The following is a 21,312-nucleotide window of genomic DNA, read 5'->3' on the forward strand; positions in this document are numbered from 1 at the left end:
TATTCTATACACCATGAGGCCGAAGGCCATGGTAAGTCCCCGTACATCCTTGATTGGACCTGGATAAAGAATTTATTTCCTATTTAATCAAATCCTTCGTAAACCAGAGGCTAATCAGTGGTATTTCAAACTATCAATAAGATTTACAACATACTACAATGCATCTTGATGTCATGTTAATTGCTTTTTGTGATAGAGAAACTATGTATTGTGACTCCATGTTATTTACCCCCGTCTTGAGCCGGGTGTACAGAAATTTACATCCGGTTTGCTAACCAATCAGATCTTGTGTTACAAGCTACATAGGAAATAAGTTGTAAAATAATATTTTTCTACAATGATGATAAAAGGAACCCCTATGATGATGTTCTTATTTGTTCGATATCTATGAAACTTTCTTTTTCTTTGTCAGGATCATCCAGTATCACAGATTTTGACACATCTTGTACATGAGATAGGTGACAACTGTAAATCTGAGACATGGGAGGGCCTCAGTGTGGATGAGAAGATAAATAAACATGATAACCTTATACTTATGTTTAAGGTACAGTGTCTACATAAAGTTGTGTCTATAGAGTTATAGACCTCAGTGCACCATTCCCATCTTCTCAAATTAACGTTTCATGCTCTCTTTTTGCATAATACCATTTATTTATTAATTTGATTGCAGGTGTTTGGTAACTTTGGTAAAAGTATTCAGAAGTTTTCATCAGTAAATTCCACTGTCAACACATTGGTGAAATCCATCCTAATTTGTGTGGAGAACCGTAATATTCCATATCACCTGTCTAAAACTGCTGTCCAGGTAGGAGTATCAGAATGATTCTGTATTCACTGAAATAAACTTCTACAATCACATAAACTTATCTTGGGGAAAATGTTGTGGATGTCCCATTTTCCCATGATAAATTATATGATCTTTTTGCCATGATATATGATCTCAGCATCTTTTACCATTGCAAAGTTCACTTTAACAAAGATAGCTGAAGCTTTATATATATGTACAAATTCCTTTGTCCATCTGTCAGTGAAATCATGTCCAGAGTAAACTTTGTTGAAATCACATACCTGACACAAAAATTACTTATGACCTGAGGATGTGTCATGACTTGATTTAAGAATATTTAGGCAAGTTTAAGGTCACTAACAAAAAGTGTATAATTTATTTCTAGTCTATAACTTTGTAATGGAAAAACAAATTTATACTTCACACAATGATTATGTTTGTCGTAAGGGTGTGTCATGATCTTGACCAGTCATTTACAAGTTCAAGGTCACTGGCAGAAAAAAATATTTACACTAGTATGTTCAAGATGACTTGCACAAGAAGTATAAAAGATCAAAGTTCACTTACGTTTTTTTTCCCTGTGAATTTCTGAATAATCAGAACTGATAAGTTTTAGTTGACAATTAATGCATTAAATATTACTTGGACCCTTGGTGACTGCATATCTATTAAAATGACACCATTTTCTCGCTAGTCAGTAGTCAGTGCATTATGATGTCATGCTTTCTATCATTTTAATTATTTGCTGAAGGTACTAAAATGCACCTGTTTCCTGCAAAATTCAAGAACATTGCAATTTGACAAAGCCTAGCTGTTTTCCATTACCTGGACAGTCAGAGGAAACTTTGTTATAGGAAATGACAGCACTTAGTCTCTACTTTATATTGACATTTGAAATGAGACATAGGGTGTTTGTAGATAAATTTGGATATCTACAGGGTCATTTTATGCATAAAGTGAACATAGATCTTTTTGTTTGTTGAAACTTGGATCCATAATTTTGTAACAGAGAAACCTTGGATGCACATTCATCAATCAAGGACTGCTTATGACCTGCGGGTATGTCATGACCTGTCGAATTTGTGTCCACTCTATCACTTTATACAAAGTGACTTTGGATCTTGTACTTCACAGAGATTTCCCATAAACTAGGGGTGTGTCATGATCTTGACCAAAGGTCATTGAACAAGTTAAATGTCACTGCAGAAAAATAAAATGCCACACAAATGAATATCTGTTACACGTATAATATTTCAAAAAAATCTTACCAACAATAATTTTAAAGACATTGCAGCGGAAGGGGGGTCATTTAATGAGCTTGCTCATTGCACCTCAAAATCAACTTACCATTCATTTGTTATGCTGTACATTGTTTTCTAATAATGAATGTATTCATACATGCCAACTTTCTCGATTTAGGCGGGATCCTCCCAATTTTACTCTTTGATCCCGCTCTCCTGATCGGGAAAGCAAAATTGCCCTAAAATCCCGATTTGAAAAAATTCAACCAAAAATTTCCGATTTTCAGAGTTTCCCTACCGCAATATTTTGTCAGTTTATTCCCACTTAGCCAACATTTTGAAAAATCCTATTCCCACATAGCCAACAATTTGATTTTTACACATGAGTGACCAACAGGCTATAGTCTGTTTTCATGTGCGAGTATTTATTGTGCTTTACCTGAGAATTATTTCCTTCATAAAATAGGAATAATAAAAGAAAAAAAAATAATTAGTTAATTAATAAATAAATAAATAACATGTATATATTAAAAAGAATTAGTAAATAAATTAACAAATAATGAAACAAATTTCCAGAAAAATTGTTAGATTAATTTATCCAAATATAGTAAAAACAAATATAAATCATCATTTAAAAAAAATACTGAAAATAAAAATATATTGAAAAGGTATAAAAATTGTGTACATTTGAAAAAATGTTAAATAATCTACATTATGTAGGATTCTATATGGTCCTATTACTTAATCATTGTTTCATGATTAAACAATTTTATGAAACTTTTATCATTTTGTATTATAATAAATTAGGTATAACTGCAAATAACTGTGAATTTTCTAAAGAATAAACTTTTATACATTTTTTAAAAAGTATTTCATGAACAGTTTGAATGTTTGATTTTATTCCGTTTATAATTCAGAGATATAGACAGTTACTGTATCTATTCTTGCATTTTCAAATTGAGTTTTTTACTTGCATGATTAACAATGTGCAGCATATTATGTGTTTTTCAATTAAAACTTTGAAAAGTAAACTTATATTTTAAGCTTGATTAAATTTGATATATAATTTATTTTTTAAGGATAGAGCTATTAATTGTTACTACATAATTAGTGAATATTTATTAATTATAAAAAAGATGATTTTGTAACAGAAACTCAATGTATCACAAAAATATTTAATTAATAATATATCTATGCTACAAAAGATTTTATTCAGCTTATATCTTAAAACAGACTATAGCTACTGGTAATTGAATTCTTTTGTTCTCTACCTGCACCCCATTCCCACTTAGCCAACACAGATTTACCTGTGTTTACCTGTATTTTTCTCAAAATGTTGGCTAAGTGGTAAGACACCATTTTGTCAGTCGGGATTAGGATATCAGACTTGTTTATTCAATGCACACAGATTAGTCTCTTTGTTTATTTAACTCATGCAGAGGTGTTAATTAGCCACAGGAAATCACTTCTCGCTTGAACGCACACAGCTGTCCAGGTACAGCCTGGAGCAGTTAGGGGATTAATATTAAAAACAAAAATTAAATACAGTGATATGATAAACTAACAACAAAATCGGAATTAATCCATGTCAATCGTTTTTTAAAAACAAAAGTAGAAAACAACAAAGCATAGCTGCTGATTTTATCTTCTTAAATTGTAATAAAAATATTGTAAAGTTTACCGGTCAAAATAAGATAAAAATAATTTAGATGAAACAGCAAAGTCTTATACCTCAAGTACACTGAATTTCTCTCCCCCCCAAATGTAATACGAAAAGGGAATACCCACACGGCACTGCCAAGATTATGCAAAAGTTCATCATGATTATACCAATTTAAATTTTTGTTTGGGATAGGGGGTATCCTTGTTTTAGATAATTGATGATCTCCAGAGTAAATTTATTTCTTCAAATTGTTTTGTGTGTGTGATAAAATTAATCACCGTGATGTCGACGTCTACTTATTAATAGGGAATAAAATGACACTTCTATTTAAAGGACATACCACAAACAAATTTTCTTATCTCTCTCTCTCACACACACACCCTCAAACACATAATGCATTGCAATTTTTCAATATTTCTTTCAATTTAATGTCTAATTAGGAAATTCTAATTGTGTAAAATGTAAATATAGAATTTTACAAATGTTTCCCAGAAACTGTACAGTAACAAAACCTCATATACATGTACATGTATTTCTAACACTTTGCAAAAAAATTTATTGAACTGAAAGTTGTACATTTTCACATTTTTTATCAAATTATGTGTCTTTTTCAAACATAATGTTGTTAAACTAAACAGATATCACTTCTTTAGGGAGAGAGGTACCTATTTAAGCAAAAGATATTTGAAATTTGGAAGGGAAAAAAATGTTTGTATTATTTATTCTTAAATTGTATTAATAAGTGGTATTGATATTATAAATAAAAAAAAATGGAATAAACAATTATTTTCACGACAAAAAGTTTAAAGCTTTGAAAATTGTCGTCACGTGCAAAATCCCCCATGGGAATTTTCAAAAGATATTGCATGTATGATGTATTACAAAAAATGTAGATAAATCATAATACAGCACAATTTATCTGTTTTTACAGGTCATAGCTGCCCTAGATATGACAGATGACATTGAGTCCACACTACAGACCGTTCTGTATGATGTCAACAGAAAGGCGTCCATCAGGACACAGGCTTTCAAGAGTCTGGCAGACACTACAGACGAGGATCTGATAACCAAACTACTAGACACTGTACACACTGAACCCTTGTACAACATCAAGTTGTACATGATGTCTTACATAAAGGGAATGTTAGAAAATGACCAGCCAGATAAGAAGGGGTAATCATTGTTGACACACTCAGATTGATACATATACCATAAAAGTGGAAATTTATGCTATATATGTGATAAGAAGGATTTTGCTATAATTTACCCCCACATTCCCATACCTTCATGTAAATTTTTTTTCAGTGTTAAATTAAATTAATATTAAATTATCCTGGTACAATGTTGTGCATTGTAGTGGTAAAATTTTTCGTTTGTATGGAACGTTTTGGTCTTCCTTATCAATCATCAATTGTTACATAATGACATGCCAATTTCTTTAGAATTGATAAAACAATATTTGTTGCATTGTTTTAAGACACCCAACTCTCTGAGACTAGCAAGTTTTGCTGAAATGGGGATTTTATAAACTTGGGAGAGAGTGAGAGACTCTCTGTTTCTGTAAAACTTGCTTATTGCTACAAATATGTACATAATTTCATGTATGTATTTGACATGTCTAATATTGAATTACTGTAAATGTACTTTATTTCCACGTGGACATAATTCTGCAGAATTACAATTTCTGTTCAATTTGCGGGTAGGAAATTACGCGGATATCTTGGATTGTCATTTTATGTTCTTAATGTATTTTAAGTACACTGTGACAAATTTCAGAAAAATTGTGACCACGTACATAGTGTATGTAAATCCCACAATGAGTACTTCTACAGTATCAGAACACGTGTATCAATTGAACACATTTTTTACCCGTGTTTATGTAGAATGCTAATCTGATTGGCTATTGTATTATAGAATACCTGTTCTACAGGTATTTGAATGAAGCAAATGAGAAAATTTACAAAAACTGAGAGCTTTCTCTCAGTGCAGACTGGTGAGTCCTTGCCCATTCACTCCTACAATAAACTGTTTACTTTTTGAGGAAATGGGCATGTTATTATATAACAACCAACATTCAAAGGAAGCTCAAAACATTTCATTCATACGGAAAATTTTACCACTTTAATGTACATCACTGTATCCTGGAAACATTCCCCACATTTATGGCTTTTGCTTGTAATTTGCCTAATTAACAACACTTGTAAATATCCATGTTTACAGTAGATAATTTGATTGATGAAACATTTATAACATACACTATATGATAGATACATTGCATGTTATTGTCTGTGAACCCTTTAAGCATTTTTTAGGTCACCTGAGTCACTTAGGTGACATTTGCTACTGTGTTTTTGTCCATTGGTTGTAAACTTTTGAACATTTTTAGCTTCTTTTCATAAACTGCTAAACCAATTTCAACAAATTTTGGTACAGAGCCTCTATGAACAAAGGGGGACAAAAATTATGAATGTTATAGTCAACTCCTGAGGGTTGGGGCTAAAACCATCAAAATTAATGCAAGCTTAAAAAATCTTTTTCTTTACTCATGGACATCAAGCAGTCAAACTGTTGGCATGATAAAACATTCAATGAGTCCTTTATTGAAATTGATTTGTGAATTTCATGGCCCCTTGGTCAGAGTCTCTGGTTTTAGAGCAGGGCTTTATTGATTATATAGTGAGAATGCATTATTTCTTTGAAAATCTTCTCTGCCCTTGGGTATTAAGCAGACATACTAAGTGCATCACTATGATGAGGAAGGGTGCCTTTTCCACAATTGTGAGTATCAAAGCCCCTGGGTCAGGGTCTCCAATGTTGGGTGGGTATTGATTATATTGTTAAAATGCATCAGTTCTTTGAAAATCTTATTTCCTGGGTTATTTAGCTGGTAAACTAAGTACATGGTTATGATGAGGAAGTGTGCTCTTCCAGACTGTGACATTCATGGTTCCTGGGGTCAGGGGTTCTGGTGTTAGGGTGAGACTCTTTATTAATTAATTTGATTCTTTAGGAAAATACATTAATTCTTTAAAAATCTAGGAGGCAAACAGTACAATGTTGTAATAAGCAAGGGTATATTTACCAGAGATGTACAATTCTTGATCACTAGGTCAAGTGTTCTTTTGCTTGGCAGGACTCTATTGCACTTTTAGAGAAATTTGTACTCTTCTGAGAGAGTTTATTCCCCTTTGATATTCACTTATGATAATTGATGTAATTCATAGGTCAATTGAATAAAAGAATTACAAAAAAATTCAATGTTTAATACAAAACTTGAAAGTTTTTAGCTCACCTGAGGTGAAGGCTAAAGTGAGCTTTTCTGATCAAAGAGTGTCATCTGTCGTGTGTCGTCTTAAAATCTTGACATTTTCGACTTCTTCTCAAGAACCACTGGGCTAATATCAACCAAACTTGCCACAAAGCATCCTTAGGTAAAGGGGATTTAAATTTGTTCACAGGAAGTGCCAGGCCCTGCTTCAAGGGGAGATAAATAAGAATTCATAAAAATTTGGTGGCATCTTTTAAAAATCTTCTTCAATCTCAAGAACCACTGGGCAAGAAAAGTTGAAACTTATGTGAAAGCTTCATTACATACTCTAGATTCAAATTTGTTCATATCTTTTCCCCAGGTATAGGGTATGGCCACAAGAGGGGGTCCAAGTTTTACATTGGAATATATAGAAAATGTCTTTAAAAAATCTTCTTTTTGAGAATAGCACAGTCATGATTAGTCATATTATTATAGAAGTGTCCTCAGGTAGTGTGGATTCAATTTCATGAAGTTCATGATTCAGGTTAACCATGAACCCTTGGGGTTGGGCACAGACACAACAGGGGGCCAAAGTTTTACATAGGAATATATAGGAAATATAGGAATATCTTTAAAAATTTTCTTCTCAAAAACAGTTAAACCATTATTAGTCATATTAATAAGAAGTATCCTCAGCTAGTGTAGATTCAAATTTGTTCAAATCATGATCCCCAGGGGTAGGGGTGGGGACACAACAGTGGGTCAAAGTTTTAAATAGGAATATATAGGAAATATCTTTAAAAATCTTCTTCTCAAGAACAACTAAGCCATTATTAGTCATATTTATACAGAAGCAATCTTAGGTGGAGTCAAAGTTTTACATAAGAATCTGTAAGAATCATCTTGAAAAAAGCTTCTGCTCAAGAACAGCAAAGCCATGATTAGTCATATTATTATAGAAGCATCCTCAGGTAGTATAGATTCAAATTTGTTCAAATTTACGGTGGGTACCGTGGGACCACAATGAGTGTTCAGAGTTTTACCTAGGAATACTTAGGAAAAAATCTTTAAAATTCATCTGCTCAAGAACAGCAAAGCCATGATTAGTAATATTGATATAGAAGCATCCTGAGGTAGTGTGAATTCAAGTTTGTTCCCCCCTTCCCCTGTAAACTTTTCAATACTGAACTGATTTCTGCTTTTTCCTAGCCAATGTGTTCAGGTGAGTGATGTGGCCTATGGGCCTCTTGTTTATTCTTCAATGACCCAGACAGGCCAATCTGAAAGGGTGTGAGATGAGTTTATATGCTTAAGCACTATTGTTTTGTTTAGTCTATACTGTGATAGTGAGAAATGGGAGTGTTTTAGCACTGGCAAGTACAGGCAAGTAAATAGAACTACTTTATGATTTTTTACTGAGTACTAGATTAACTATTTTGTTAATCCAAGATCATCCTATTTCTCTTTCTTTTGGTAACATATCTTCATCTTTCAGTTTATTTTGTTTTATTTTATACTTCTGTGGATCCTTGACAGTGTTGTATTATACTCAGGTAACCGTTAAGGCCCTTGGGCCTCTTGTTAAAATACAAAGTAAGTAATTCTCTTATCTTTCAGGTATAGGGATCGCTGGATAAAAGTGATAGAGAAGGATGGAAGAAGTCTGCTGTCTCACTCATCTTTCTTAAAGGGGAAATCTCATTACATTGACATGTCCAGATACTTTAAGTAAGTAGAAAAGATTGCTACATTGACATGTCCAGATACTTTAAGTAAGTAGAAATTGCTACATTGACATGTCCAGATACTTTAAGTAAGTAGAAATTGTTGCTACATTGACATGTCCAGATAATTTAAGAAAAGTAGAAATTGTTGCTACATTGACATGTCCAGATACTGCATATAAGTAGAAAATCTTGTAAGTTTAACATATATAGAGTATAGTCTTACATAATATATATATATATATAGAATATAAACAGAAAACTATGTAACATGAGTATGTCCATATGTTTTGTCAACTAAAAAATCTTGTAAAATTGACATGTCTAGATGCCGCAAGTCAAAACCATTTTTTACTAATTCTAGATGAAGGTAATTAAAACTTTGTGCATTCATAGTCCATCATATTATTTACTTGTTTTGGGGTCTCTGTTTGTTTGGGAGCATTTTTTTAATGATATGCTGTAATTTTTAATAATCTTAATAAAATGCTATAATTTTTTTACAATCTGAGTGTAATTTTTTCCCATAAGACTAATACAAGGTAAATGGGAACACACTCAAGTACCAGTTAGCTATTTTGTGTTAAGTTTCCTGTTTACATTAAGGAAGATGGGTGTCAATAAATTACCCAACTGATCTGCCTAAAAAATATTAAATATGATTTTTTAGCCATAAATGATTATTTGGTAAAGAAAAAAAATGTGTTCCAGCTTTAATATTTAATACAATTTTCCTATATTTTTATACGGAGCTCTTCTTTTCAGGAGGTTTTTAATGGTCTGAAAATGGCCATGACCACTGAGCCCTCTTAATATTGACTGTCGTTAATTTACAGGTTGCCTTTTACTGTCACCTTTCAAGGTCTGCAGCTGGAGATAGATGTTGTACATGATACTGTCAATACTGCCTATCAGACATGGAACATCAGAATAAACTACTACCATGGAAAGAAGCATAACATTCTGGAACTGGAATCAGATCTGCAGGGTAATTCAACAAAATTGGTGCCAGATTTCATCCCAGTGTATGCATACATGAGTCTACAATCTTAAAAAAATGATTTTACATTTAGCAAGTTTTATCTTGCCCTTCTACATGTTTTGTTCAAATTGCAATATGATTTGAAATTCAGATGTTGGATTTATTAGGTCATCTGAGTCACTTAGGTGACCTATTGCAATCTATTTTTATACACCATTGTGCGTCGGTCATAAACTTTTGAGCATTTTCAACTCTTCTCTTGAACCACTGAACCAATTTCAATTAATTTTGGCAAATAGCTTTAATGGGTGAGGGATACAAAAATTGTGAATTTTATTGTCCCTGCTTTCCTGGGGCCTTAGGGTTGGTGCTAAAACCATAAAAATTATTGCTATCTTGAAAAATTTTCTTTACTCCTGGACATGATTGTAAAAAGCATGATTGTAATAAGCATTAAGCCTTACCAAAATTGTGAAATTTATGGCCCCAGGGTCGGGGGTTCTTAAGTAAGGGTGGGGCTCTAATGATCAAATTGTGAAAATGCATTTTTAATATTTTTTTTTAAATCTTCTTTCCCCCTGTATATAAAGCAGATAGATTAGGTGCATGGTTATGATGATCAAAGGTGCCTCTTCCAAAATTGTGAAATTTGTGGCCCCAGGGTCAGGGGTTCTACAGGAGGGGGGGTCTATTGGTTATGTAGTGAAAGTGCATTATTTCTTTGAAAATCTTCTTCTCTGCTCCTGGGAATTAACTAAACAAACCAAGTGCATAGTTATGATGAGCAAAGGATGCCTCTCCCAAAATTGTGAATTTCATGAACCTCAGATGGAGCTTCTGGTTTTATGGCATGGCTCTATTTATCATTAAGTGCAAATGCTTGAATTCCTTAAAAATCTTTTTCTCTGCTCTTTGGTATTTTGCAGATAAACAAGTGCACAATTATGATGATCAAGAATGCCTCTTCCAAAATTGTGAAATTTGTGATCCCAGGGCCATTTGTTCTGTGGAAGGGGTTCTATATATTGATTTTATAGTGAAAATGCATCAATTCTTTGAAAATCTTCTTTGCTTTGGGGTATTAAGCAAACAAACCAAGTGCATAATTATGATAAGCAAGGGTACCTCTTCCAGAATTGTAAATTTTATAGTTCCTGGGTCAGGGGTTATGGTGTTGGGGCAGGGCTCTATTGATTGTATAGTGAAAATGCATTATTTCTTTAAAAATCTTCTTTGCTACTGGCTAATCATCAGATAGACTATGTGTGTGGTTAGGATGGCAAGGATGCCTCTTCCAAAACTGTGAAATTGTGGCCCCAGGGTCAGAAGTTCTTCCGAAGGATTCTTTTGAATATATAGTGAAAAGGCATTATTTCTTTGAAAATCTTCTTCTATTCCCCTGGGTATTTAGGAGACTAATTGCATGGTTATAATGATCAAGGTTGCCAATTCCAAAGAGCTAGGTTCACTTTATGCATAAAATGGCCCTGTCCATAATTCAATTAATACACTTTCACCCTCTGTCCCATTTCATATATCAAAATAAAGTAGAGACTTAGTGCTCTTATTTCCTATAACAAAATTTCTTTTTGAGAATCCAGGTATTGGAAAACAGGCTTTGTGAAAATGCAATGTTCTTGAATTTTGCAGAAAATATGGTATTTGACTATATTCAGCAAAGAATTAAAATATGAGCACAACCCTCGATCCAAAAATTAAAACATGTTTTATGATCTTCAGAAACAGATCTTACATTATGTAATTGCACATTTTGGATCAGATGTTGTGCTCTATGTGAAATATTGAAAAAATACTTCAACTTTTGGCCATTTTTAATGGAATTTACAGGATATGGTAAAAATGATGTATTTCATGACGTCATAATGCATTGACTAGAGAGAAAATTATGTCATGTTCAATAGATACACAGTCACCAAAGGTCAAAGCGATAAATTCTGCATTGTCAACCAAAACTGAGCAGTTTCGATTTTTCAGAAATTCACAGGGCCAAAAAAGGCCCTAAGTGGCTCTTGCTCTTTGTGAAATTTTACCCCCAGGGTGAAAGGTTCTGCGGGAGGGTGGGGCTCTATTGATTATATAGTGAAAGTGCATTATTTCTTTGAAAATCTTCTTCTCTGCTCCTGGATAACAAACAAACAAACCAAGTTCATAGTTATGATGAGCAAGGCTGCCTCTTCCAAAATTTTGAATTTCATGGCCCTCGGGTCAGGGGTTCTGGTATTAGAGCAGAGCCTTTTGAATATATGGTAAAAATATAGTAAAAATGCATTATTTCTTTGAAAATTTTCTTCTCTGCTCCTAAGTATTAAGCAGATAAATTAAGTGCATGGTTATGATGAGCAAGAATGGCTCTTTGAAAATTGTGAAATTTGTGGCCCCTGGGCAGGGGCTGTTGTTTTAGGATGGGGCTATGTTAAATCTTTAGTGAAAATGCATAATTTCTGTGAAAATCATCTCTGCTCCTTGGCATCTAGGAGGCAAAGAGAGTATTTAAAGTTGTAATAAGCAAGGGTATTTTTACCAGATTTTTTAAATTTTGCATCACTTGGTCCTCCAAAATTTTGAAATTTGTGACCCCAAAGTCGGGGGTCAACTGGATCACTTTGCCAAGTGTTCTTAGGCTGGGTAGGGCTCTATTAAATTGTATTCTACTGAAAGAAGTTATTTCCCTTTGCTGTTCACCTATGATATTAAATCACTGTAAATAATGTAATTGCAAGATTAATAGTGAATAACAGAATTATACAAGATTTTTTTTATAATATCTAATGCAAATTAATAATATCTAATTTTCATAGTTTTTAACGAACAAGTAGACAAGTAAATAAATGATAAATAAAAATGGTTAAAAAATATCTTATCTTTGTTCATAAAATGTTCTTCAAAGACAAAGAGAGACCAGTATGAGAGGGAATGTGATGGGTTAATTAATATTGCTCAAGAACTGTTGTTTTGTTTAGTCCACATGGGGATAGTGACAAATGGTGGCAAGTACAGGCAAGTAAATAGATCAGCTTTAAGATTTGCTACTGAACACTAAATTATTTTGCTGATCCCTGATCATCCTATTTTTCTTGCTTTTTGGCAACATAGCTTCATTTATCAGCTTACATTGTTTCATTTTATATTCAATCCGTGAATCCTTTACAGTTTTACACTCGGTTGACCATCAAGGCTCTTTGGCCTCTTGTTTTAATATTTACTAATGTGGACATTTGTTTCAAATCTCATTTTCTTACATCTTAGGCTTGCAAAACCTACTCAACAGAGCTGTAGACAGGAAAAATGGATTCTACTATTTAGCATCACTTTTCATGAGATTCAAGAAAGCAGTGGAAAATTCAGCTCCAGTAGACCTATCAGAGATGTTTGGACACTTTCACCCAGACCTAGTAAAAGAGATTCGGGACCTTTTTCAGCATGTAAACTACCAAAGTAACAAAGAGGAATTTGGAGGACTTCTACTTTGGAAAGTGTTTGGTAATATCTCCATCATTATCTGTTTCACTTAGAGAAAACAGTCACTTTCTTGCACAAAATGAGTTGCTGTGATTTTATATAAAGGTAATTTTTTTTGTTGGAGGAAACTGTCCAATTGCCAGCCATTTTGTATCTTTTAATTCCCTTTTTAGGCCATGAAGTTGCATATGCTGATGTACATAGTCTACTTGAGTATTTGAGTGCAGAAAATTTTATGAAAAAAGGAAATGAATTCCTGGAAGCCCTAATGTATCATTTTAACAAGGGTTATCATCGTATCAAAACTAGGTACAAAGAGTGGAAGATACAGTTATTATTTCCTATTTACTGCCATACATGTATTTGGGAGAAAAAAAAGTCTTTTTCATGTTTGATTACTTCCAGATCATCCAAAATCATGGATTTGACAAAAGTTCTGCCAACTGTCAGTGGGGCATCCCTTGCTATGAATGTTCTCTTCACACACACAACTGCCACAGAGGTTAAGGCAAAATTAACTCTGAAAAAGTTTCTGCTGGGAGTTGGACCAGTGGATGTTCAATCTAAAATTTTCCACAAGTATGAACAGTGTTACTTTAACTTTTCTTTTTTAGCTCTTTTGAGCCAAAGGCTCAAAGAGCTAATGCTATGACCATTTCTGCGGTGTGCGTAAACTTTTTAGAATATGGGCCATAGCTCAAGAACCCCTTGGCCAATTATTGTCAAATTTGTCACAGGGTATCCTTGGCCCAAGGGCTCCCTTTTATACTAAAACTAGGGTTGTGACCCTTATACAAGGGGAGATAATTAGGAAAATAGAAACAAAAGTACTAGTTGCTAAAAAATCTTCTTCTCAAGAACCACTGGGCAGATTATCACCAAACTTACACAATAGGATGAGGATTAAAAATTGTTCAAGGCATCACCCTGGGGCAAAGGGCGTGGTCTCAAGGTCACTTCAAAGTTGACCAAAAATTACATTTTATTAAATTGTTGATATTTTGTTTACTTTAAGGACTAGGATCATCAAATCTTGTCAGTTGATGCATCTAAGGACCTCATATCATGTTGACTAAAAAGTAGGTCACGGTGACCTACTTTTTAAATTTGCAGCCATTTTTTTCAAAATGATTTAGAGGCATATTTTGAACAATTTAAGGCCTATGATCATCAAACTTTGTCAGTTGATGTATCTTGGGTCTTCAGAGTACGTCAACTAAAAAGTAGGTCACCTTGACCTACTTTCTGAATTTTATGGCAATTTTTTTTTTCCAAAACAATTAAGGTCATTAATTCGAATACCGAGAGGTTCAGTAAATCTTGTAAGATGATGCATCTTGGGGCCATAAAACATATTTATTAAAAAGTAGGTCACAGTGACCTACTTTTTGAACTTTGTTGGCATTCGATTTCACAGCGTTTAAGAGGCATAATTTGGACATTTTAAGGCCTATGATCATAAAACTTTGTAGTTGATGCATCTTGGGTCCTCAAAAAAGGTCAACTGAAAAGTAGGTCACCGTGACCTACTTTTCAATTTATATGACTATTATTAAATATTTCAGGTGATGATATGCTTAGAATCATCAAACTTTGTCAGTTGATGCATCTTGAGTCTTCGGAGTAGGTCGACTGAAAAATAGGTCACGGTGACCTACTTTTGAAAATTTATGGCTTTAATTTATTATTTCAGGTACTAATTGGCTTAGAATCATCAAACTTTGTCAGTTGATGCATCTTGGGTCTTCAGAGTAGGTCAACTAAAAAGTAGGTCAAGGTGACCTACTTTTTGAAAATTTATGGCTTTAATTAAATATTTCAGGAACTAATTGGCTTAGAATCATCAAACTTTGTCAGTTGATGCATCTTGAGTCTTCAGAGTAGGTCGACTGAAAAGTAGGTCATGGTGACCTACTTTTGAAAATTTATGGCTTTAATTAAATATTTCAGGTACTGATTGGCTTAGAATCATCAAACTTTGTCAGTTGATGCATCTTGGGTCTTCGGAGTAGGTCGACTGAAAAGTAGGTCACCTTGACCTACTTTTGAAAATTTATGACAAGTGTTAAGTAGGTCACCATGACCAACTCTCAGGTATTAATTGGCTTAGAATCATCTTGGGTTCTCGGAGTGTGAATTGGAATTTCAAGGGTTTAACTAAATATACAGGATACTTAGAGGCTTCAAATAGAAGTGATAGGTTGTACATTTTATCAGAAGAGCAATTCAAGGCCTTTGGACCTCTTGTTTAGTCCCAAGTCAGTTCAACCAGTGTGGTGATTGGGGGTGGGGACTGTCTTTATGTTTTGTAAATGCCTGTATTTTTTTCGAGAATTTTTTTTTTAAATTTAAGAAAGAACAAGGTTCACAGGTTCGACAGGGTCATTTTATAGAGTTAGTGAACCTAGTTCTTTATACATAGAAGCTTTGAGTTTGATTGCAGTTTGATCCTGTATGCCATATTTATGGCCCTTTTTAAATGACCATCAATAAAAAAGTTCTGTTTACCAGAATTTCAAGCTCACCTGATCTAGAGCCTCAAGTAAGCTTTTCTGATTGACATTTGTCTTGTGTCTGTCTGTCTGTCTAGTTTGTCTGTCTGTCTGTCTGTATGTATGCATGAATGTAATGTACATATACTGAAACGCAAAAGAAACGCAACAAGCAGTAATCTACAAATATTTGAATTTTTTATCTAATGATTTTCAAAAATGAATACAGTAAGGTAAACTCGATTTATACACATCAGAGATTTGATAAAAATGTTAAATTATAATCTTTTAACTTTAGAAAGTAACACATAAATGTTAAAACACCGCCCACCCCGGCCATTCAATTACAGCGTGCAAGACTGCCATGTACAACAGTTGCAGCTTGATTTCTACGATGCAGTAGGTTCATCAATCTCGAGATCTGAGCGAAAGAAATATTCTTTGCCATTTTTATGCCCCCGGATCGAAAGATCCCAGGGGTATATTGTTTTTGTCCTGTCTGTCTGTTTGTCTGTTTGTTTGTCTGTTTGTCTGTCTGTCTGTTGTCAACTTTAACCTTGCCCATAACTTTTGATTGGTTGGAGCTATGACTTTCATATTTCACATGTGTATTCCTTGTGACAAGACCTTTCTTTGGGTACCATCATATTTGACCTTTTGACCTTGACCTTGGAGTTTGACCCACTTTTGCAAAATTTTATGAGACTTTAACCTTGGCCATAACTTCTGAACAGTTGGAGCTTGGGGTTTCAAACTTCACTTGTGTATTCTTTGTGACAAGGCCTTCTTTTGGATACCAACCACTTTGACCTTTTGACCTTGGACTTTGACCTACTTTTGAAAAACTTTAACCTTGGCCATAACTTTTGAACAGTTGGTGCTTAGGGTTTCAAACTTCACATGTGTATTCCTTGTGACAAGACCTTCCTCTGGATATCAACCACTTTGACCCTTTTGACCTTGACCTAGGAAATTGATCTACTTTTGAAAAACTTTAACCTTGGCCATAACTTTTGAATGGTTGGAGCTAGGGCTTTCATACTTCACATATGTAATCCTTGTAACAAGACCTTCCTTTGAATACCAACGACTTTGACCTTTTGACCTTGACCTAGGAGTTTGACCTACTTTTCAAAAACTTTAACCTTGGCCATAACTTTTGAATGGTTGATGCTAGGGCTTTCATACTTCACATATGTAATCCTTGTGACAAGACCTTCCTTTGGATACCAACCACTTTGACCCTTTGACCTTGAACTAGGAGTTTGACCTACTTTTGAAAAACTTTAACCTTGGCCATAACTTTTGAATGGTTGGTGCTAGGGCTTTCATACTTCACATATGTAATCCTTGTGACGAGATCTTCCTTTGGATACCAACCACTTTGACCTTGACCTTGACGTTTGACTTTTATTTAAAAAACTTTAACCTTCACCATAACTTTTGAACAGTTGTATCTAGGTCTTTCAAATTCCACAGGTGTTTTCCTCGAGACAAGATCTTTCTTTGGGTTCAACATTTTTTATCTTTTGGCCTGGATTTTGACTTGCATTTGAGAAACTTTAACCTTCGACATAAGCTGCCATTAGGGGGGCATAGTGTTTCACAAACACATCTTGTTAAATGCCTGTTTTTCAGATGATGAGGTCGAATTTTCTCTAGCCAAGCGCAGTGTAGTAACCCTTGGACTTCTGGTCCAAGGACTGTCATTCATGCTAATGATACGTAAGAGCCTGTTGAGGCGTGATCTGTTGCATATTTGTGTCTGCAACTCTCCATCGCTTTTATTTTGAGATTTTCCAGCTAGACCAATGGAAATGCGTACTTAAGTCATTTTTAGGAAGCCTTGGCATCGTTTACAGAAAAGAAAGGAGAATTTATTTTTCGTAACATTGCTTCATTACTTATGATGAACAGATACAAATTCTTAAAACCCCATATTATTGCCAAATATTTTGTTAAACATGTGAATTTTTTATTTCTGTTAAGCGGACTCAAACTTAACTTCCGGTAATAGTATGAAAATCATTCAACCGTTAAATTACCAATATTTACAAAGTTGAAGATGTCCTTACTTTTTAGATACAAAATTATATCCTATATATAATATTTCCCCCTAAAAAAAGGATGTTGCGTTTCTTTTGCGTTTCAGTATATATGTGTATGTCATTTTGAATTGTATTTAATTAAGATTCATATTGTGTGTTTGTTTTATGACACAAACTATAAGAAATGAGTTGTATAAACTTTGGGTTTACAAAGCTCTAAATAATAATACTTGTACATTTTAGAGGAGCTTTTGAATTTTTGGGACAAATGACTGTAACATTGCCTACACTGATGAGGAAGAGAGGCAGAATGGTCACACAAGGTACAGTAAAAGGAAAGTTTGATGTTGAAGCACAATTTCAGGCTGGGAATTCAAACAAAGAAGTTCTTAAACACTTCATTCTAACATTACTGAGTAAAGGTGATGGGACAGAAATGGAGCTGGTATCAGTAAAGTAAGATGGCACATTTCCTTTCTATTTAATTTCAGATAAGACAGATCTTTTGTTTTTTTTTATTTTTATATGTTGCATAAATATTTTTAACACAGTGTAGCACAACAGTTTTAACATGATACTTAGATTTTCTCTAACAGAAGCAGGCTTCTCTTGATGCATGGTGATGACAAAGATGTAGAAGAGATTCCTTTCCTTCCAGCTTATCATGGGAAATTTGAGCAGTGCTATAACTGGTCCTTGTTTACCGAACAACAGGTGTGCCTTATTGCGGAGTATCCTAATGTTACTGCCTCCAAATCACATGCTTACTTCCCCTTATCAGGCCCCTTCTCAGCTTCAGTCACAAGGAAAAACAGGTACATAGTTTGAGAAGCCTGTAATAAAACAGAGGACATGCTTCATTCTATGAAACAGGGAGTTTAGTTTTATGAATATGTATTTTTATCATTTAAGAGAGATGTATACTGTGCTAGCATTTTTATTATGCCCCGCCATGAATATGGCCGGGGCATATAGTGTTTGTCATGTCCGTCTTCCGTCCTTCTGTCCTTCCGTCTGTCCTTCCGTCACACTTTGCGTTTAGCTCTGTTCAAAGCTAAGTTTCAAAGAAACTATCCAAGATATTTTTATCAAACTTCATATGTTGATACATACTGATGTAAGCTATTCAATTGCATCAACATTTTTTTGACCTTGACCTTTATTTTGACCTTGACCTCACTTTTCTTAAATTAATGTTTAGCTCTGTTTTAATGAAACCATTCAAGATATTTTTAACAAACTTCATATGCTGATACATACTGATGAGAGCTATTCAACTGCATCAATATTTTTTACCTTGACCTTTCCTTTGACCTTGACCTCACTTTTCTTAAATAAGTTTTTAGCTCAGTTTTAAATATACCATTCAAGATAGTGTTATCAAACTTCATATGCTGATACATACTGATGAGAGCTATTCAACTGCATCAACATTTTTTGACCTTGACCTTTCCTTTGACCTTGACCTCACTTTTCTTAAATTAGTGTCAAACTTCATATGCTGATACATACTGATGAGAGCTATTCAGCTGCATCAATATTTTTTGACCTTGACCTTTCCTTTGACCTTGACCTCAGTTTTCTTAAATAAGTGTTTAGCTCAGTTTTAAAGAAACCATTCATAATATTTTCATCAAACTTCATATGCTAATACATACTGATGTAACCTTTTCAACTGCATCAACATTTTTTGACCTTGACCTTTCCTTTGACCTTGACCTCACTTTTCTTAAATTAGTGTCAAACTTCATATGCTGATACATACTGATGAGAGCTATTCAACTGCATCAATATTTTTTGACCTTGACCTTTCCTTTGACCTTGACCTCACTTTTCTTAAATTAGTGTTTAGCACAGTTTTAAAGAAACCATTCATAATATTTTCATCAAACTTCATATGCTAATACATACTGATGTAACCTTTTCAACTACATCAACATTTTTTGATCTTGACCTTTCCTTTGATCTTGACCTCACTTTTCTTAAATTAGTTTCTGAATCAAATGTCATATGCTGATACATACTGATGTAAGCTATTCAACTGCAGCAATATTTTTTGACCTTGACCTTTCCTTTGACCTTGACCTCACTTTTCTCAATTTGTGTTAAAATGTTGCATTACTAATATACCCTTGGCGGGGCATTCATGTCCTATGGACATATTTCTAGTTCTGAATATAATATGTTCATATTTGTTGCAGAAGGAACACATAATATGACAATCATCATCTCTTTGTATTGTTGTCTAATATTATCTACTTTTTAGTCCATTTCAAAATGAATTCATCCCTGATTATGTACATGACTGTATAATTGGATGTTTTAGCACATTCAAGAATTTGAAAGTAGTTGCTGATTACAAAGAGAGAAAAGATTTGAAGGATAGGCATATAGAAATTTTGACAGAAACTACAGGTCAGTATACTGTGTATTAGGGAATAAAAGTTGGACATAGAATTATATAGAGGGGAAAAAAATAAAAACTTCTCTAGAACAATTAAGTCAGATTTAATCAGCTAGCATCCTCTTTGTGTAAATAAGGATTTGTTCAATTCAAGGTGCTTCACAGCATATTTTAATTTGGAGGATATAAGAAACGCTTTTTAAAAATGTTCTCAAAAACAGCAAGGGCAAAGTTACTCTGATCAGTGCACATGTTGAAATCTTGACCCCATTGGGCAATGGTTAGACCACAGAGTTTAACAAGTTTATCAAAGTTTGACAGAGAAATATGAAAAAATCTTCAAACCTATTCAAGAATAGTAGAGCTACAGTTACTCAGATTTCTATGTTCAATAAGAGTTTTAGATTACTAAGTTTAGTAACTATTGTCATTTTGTGTTGATTCAAAGTATCTCTCTGAGGGCCAGGGCAGAACAACAGTAGGGGACAGGGCCAAAAGAACTTCCAACTAAAATCAACGTTATTTTGTGAATGACTTATTTTTTATACCCCCCCCACTTGAAATTGGGGTGTCCGTCCATCCTTCTGTCTGTACGTCTGTCTGTTATGCTTTGGGATATACATCTCTTATCCGCAACTCCTCTTATACCACTGAATAAAATTTAATCTTGTTACATAGTGCCATTGTGCACCTCCTACTTTACTTTTTGATCGGACACATATTTTGGGTTTCCAATAGCACAACATAGAACACTGGCATTCTTTCTATAATATTGAGGGGTACCCATCTCTTATCTGCAACTCCTCCCATACCACTGAATAAAATTTAATGATTCTTTCACAGAATCTTTGTTACAAAATGCCATTGTGCACCTCTTATTTTACTTATTTTGGATCTCCCATAGCAAAACATGGACTTTACCATTATAAACATATGGGAGGAGGGGGGTATTATTTTATGAGCTCAGTGCTCACTGTTCCTTTAGTTGGGGATTAGTGTAGATTGATGCTTTTGAAAACATTTGCATTAAGTTTGTGTCAACAAGGAGTTTCATTTACACATTCATTTGTGAAGACAGATATGACACAAGTGAGTATTATGCCCATTGGGTCTTTCCTGTTTGTGCTGTTGTATTTTCTAAGAACAAAAGTTTATTTTGAGAATATTTTAGAATTCATCACTATATTCTTAATCCTATAGGATTGGAAAATATAATATAGTCATTTTAGTCTGATGACTAT

General features: G+C 33.8%; 1 protein-coding gene across 1 annotated transcript in view; it reads left to right on the forward strand.

Moving 5' to 3' along the window:
• Positions 1 to 21,312, forward strand: part of LOC133199693 (uncharacterized) — a 59,211-nt gene that overhangs the window by 15,611 nt on the left and 22,288 nt on the right. Inside the window, exons 11-21 of the mRNA XM_061335563.1 lie at positions 413 to 544; positions 671 to 805; positions 4,623 to 4,864; positions 8,559 to 8,669; positions 9,502 to 9,653; positions 12,915 to 13,148; positions 13,301 to 13,436; positions 13,533 to 13,706; positions 17,911 to 18,123; positions 18,264 to 18,482; positions 19,994 to 20,082. Of these exons, the coding sequence (XP_061191547.1) occupies positions 413 to 544; positions 671 to 805; positions 4,623 to 4,864; positions 8,559 to 8,669; positions 9,502 to 9,653; positions 12,915 to 13,148; positions 13,301 to 13,436; positions 13,533 to 13,706; positions 17,911 to 18,123; positions 18,264 to 18,482; positions 19,994 to 20,082 (1,837 nt within the window). The remainder of the gene's footprint in view (positions 1 to 412; positions 545 to 670; positions 806 to 4,622; positions 4,865 to 8,558; positions 8,670 to 9,501; positions 9,654 to 12,914; positions 13,149 to 13,300; positions 13,437 to 13,532; positions 13,707 to 17,910; positions 18,124 to 18,263; positions 18,483 to 19,993; positions 20,083 to 21,312) is intronic.

Source organism: Saccostrea echinata, unplaced genomic scaffold (assembly GCF_033153115.1).
Source record: "Saccostrea echinata isolate AGI-Se365-2 ecotype Australia unplaced genomic scaffold, CSIRO_AGI_Sech_v1 ptg000034l, whole genome shotgun sequence".
Lineage (NCBI taxonomy): Eukaryota > Metazoa > Mollusca > Bivalvia > Ostreida > Ostreidae > Saccostrea > Saccostrea echinata.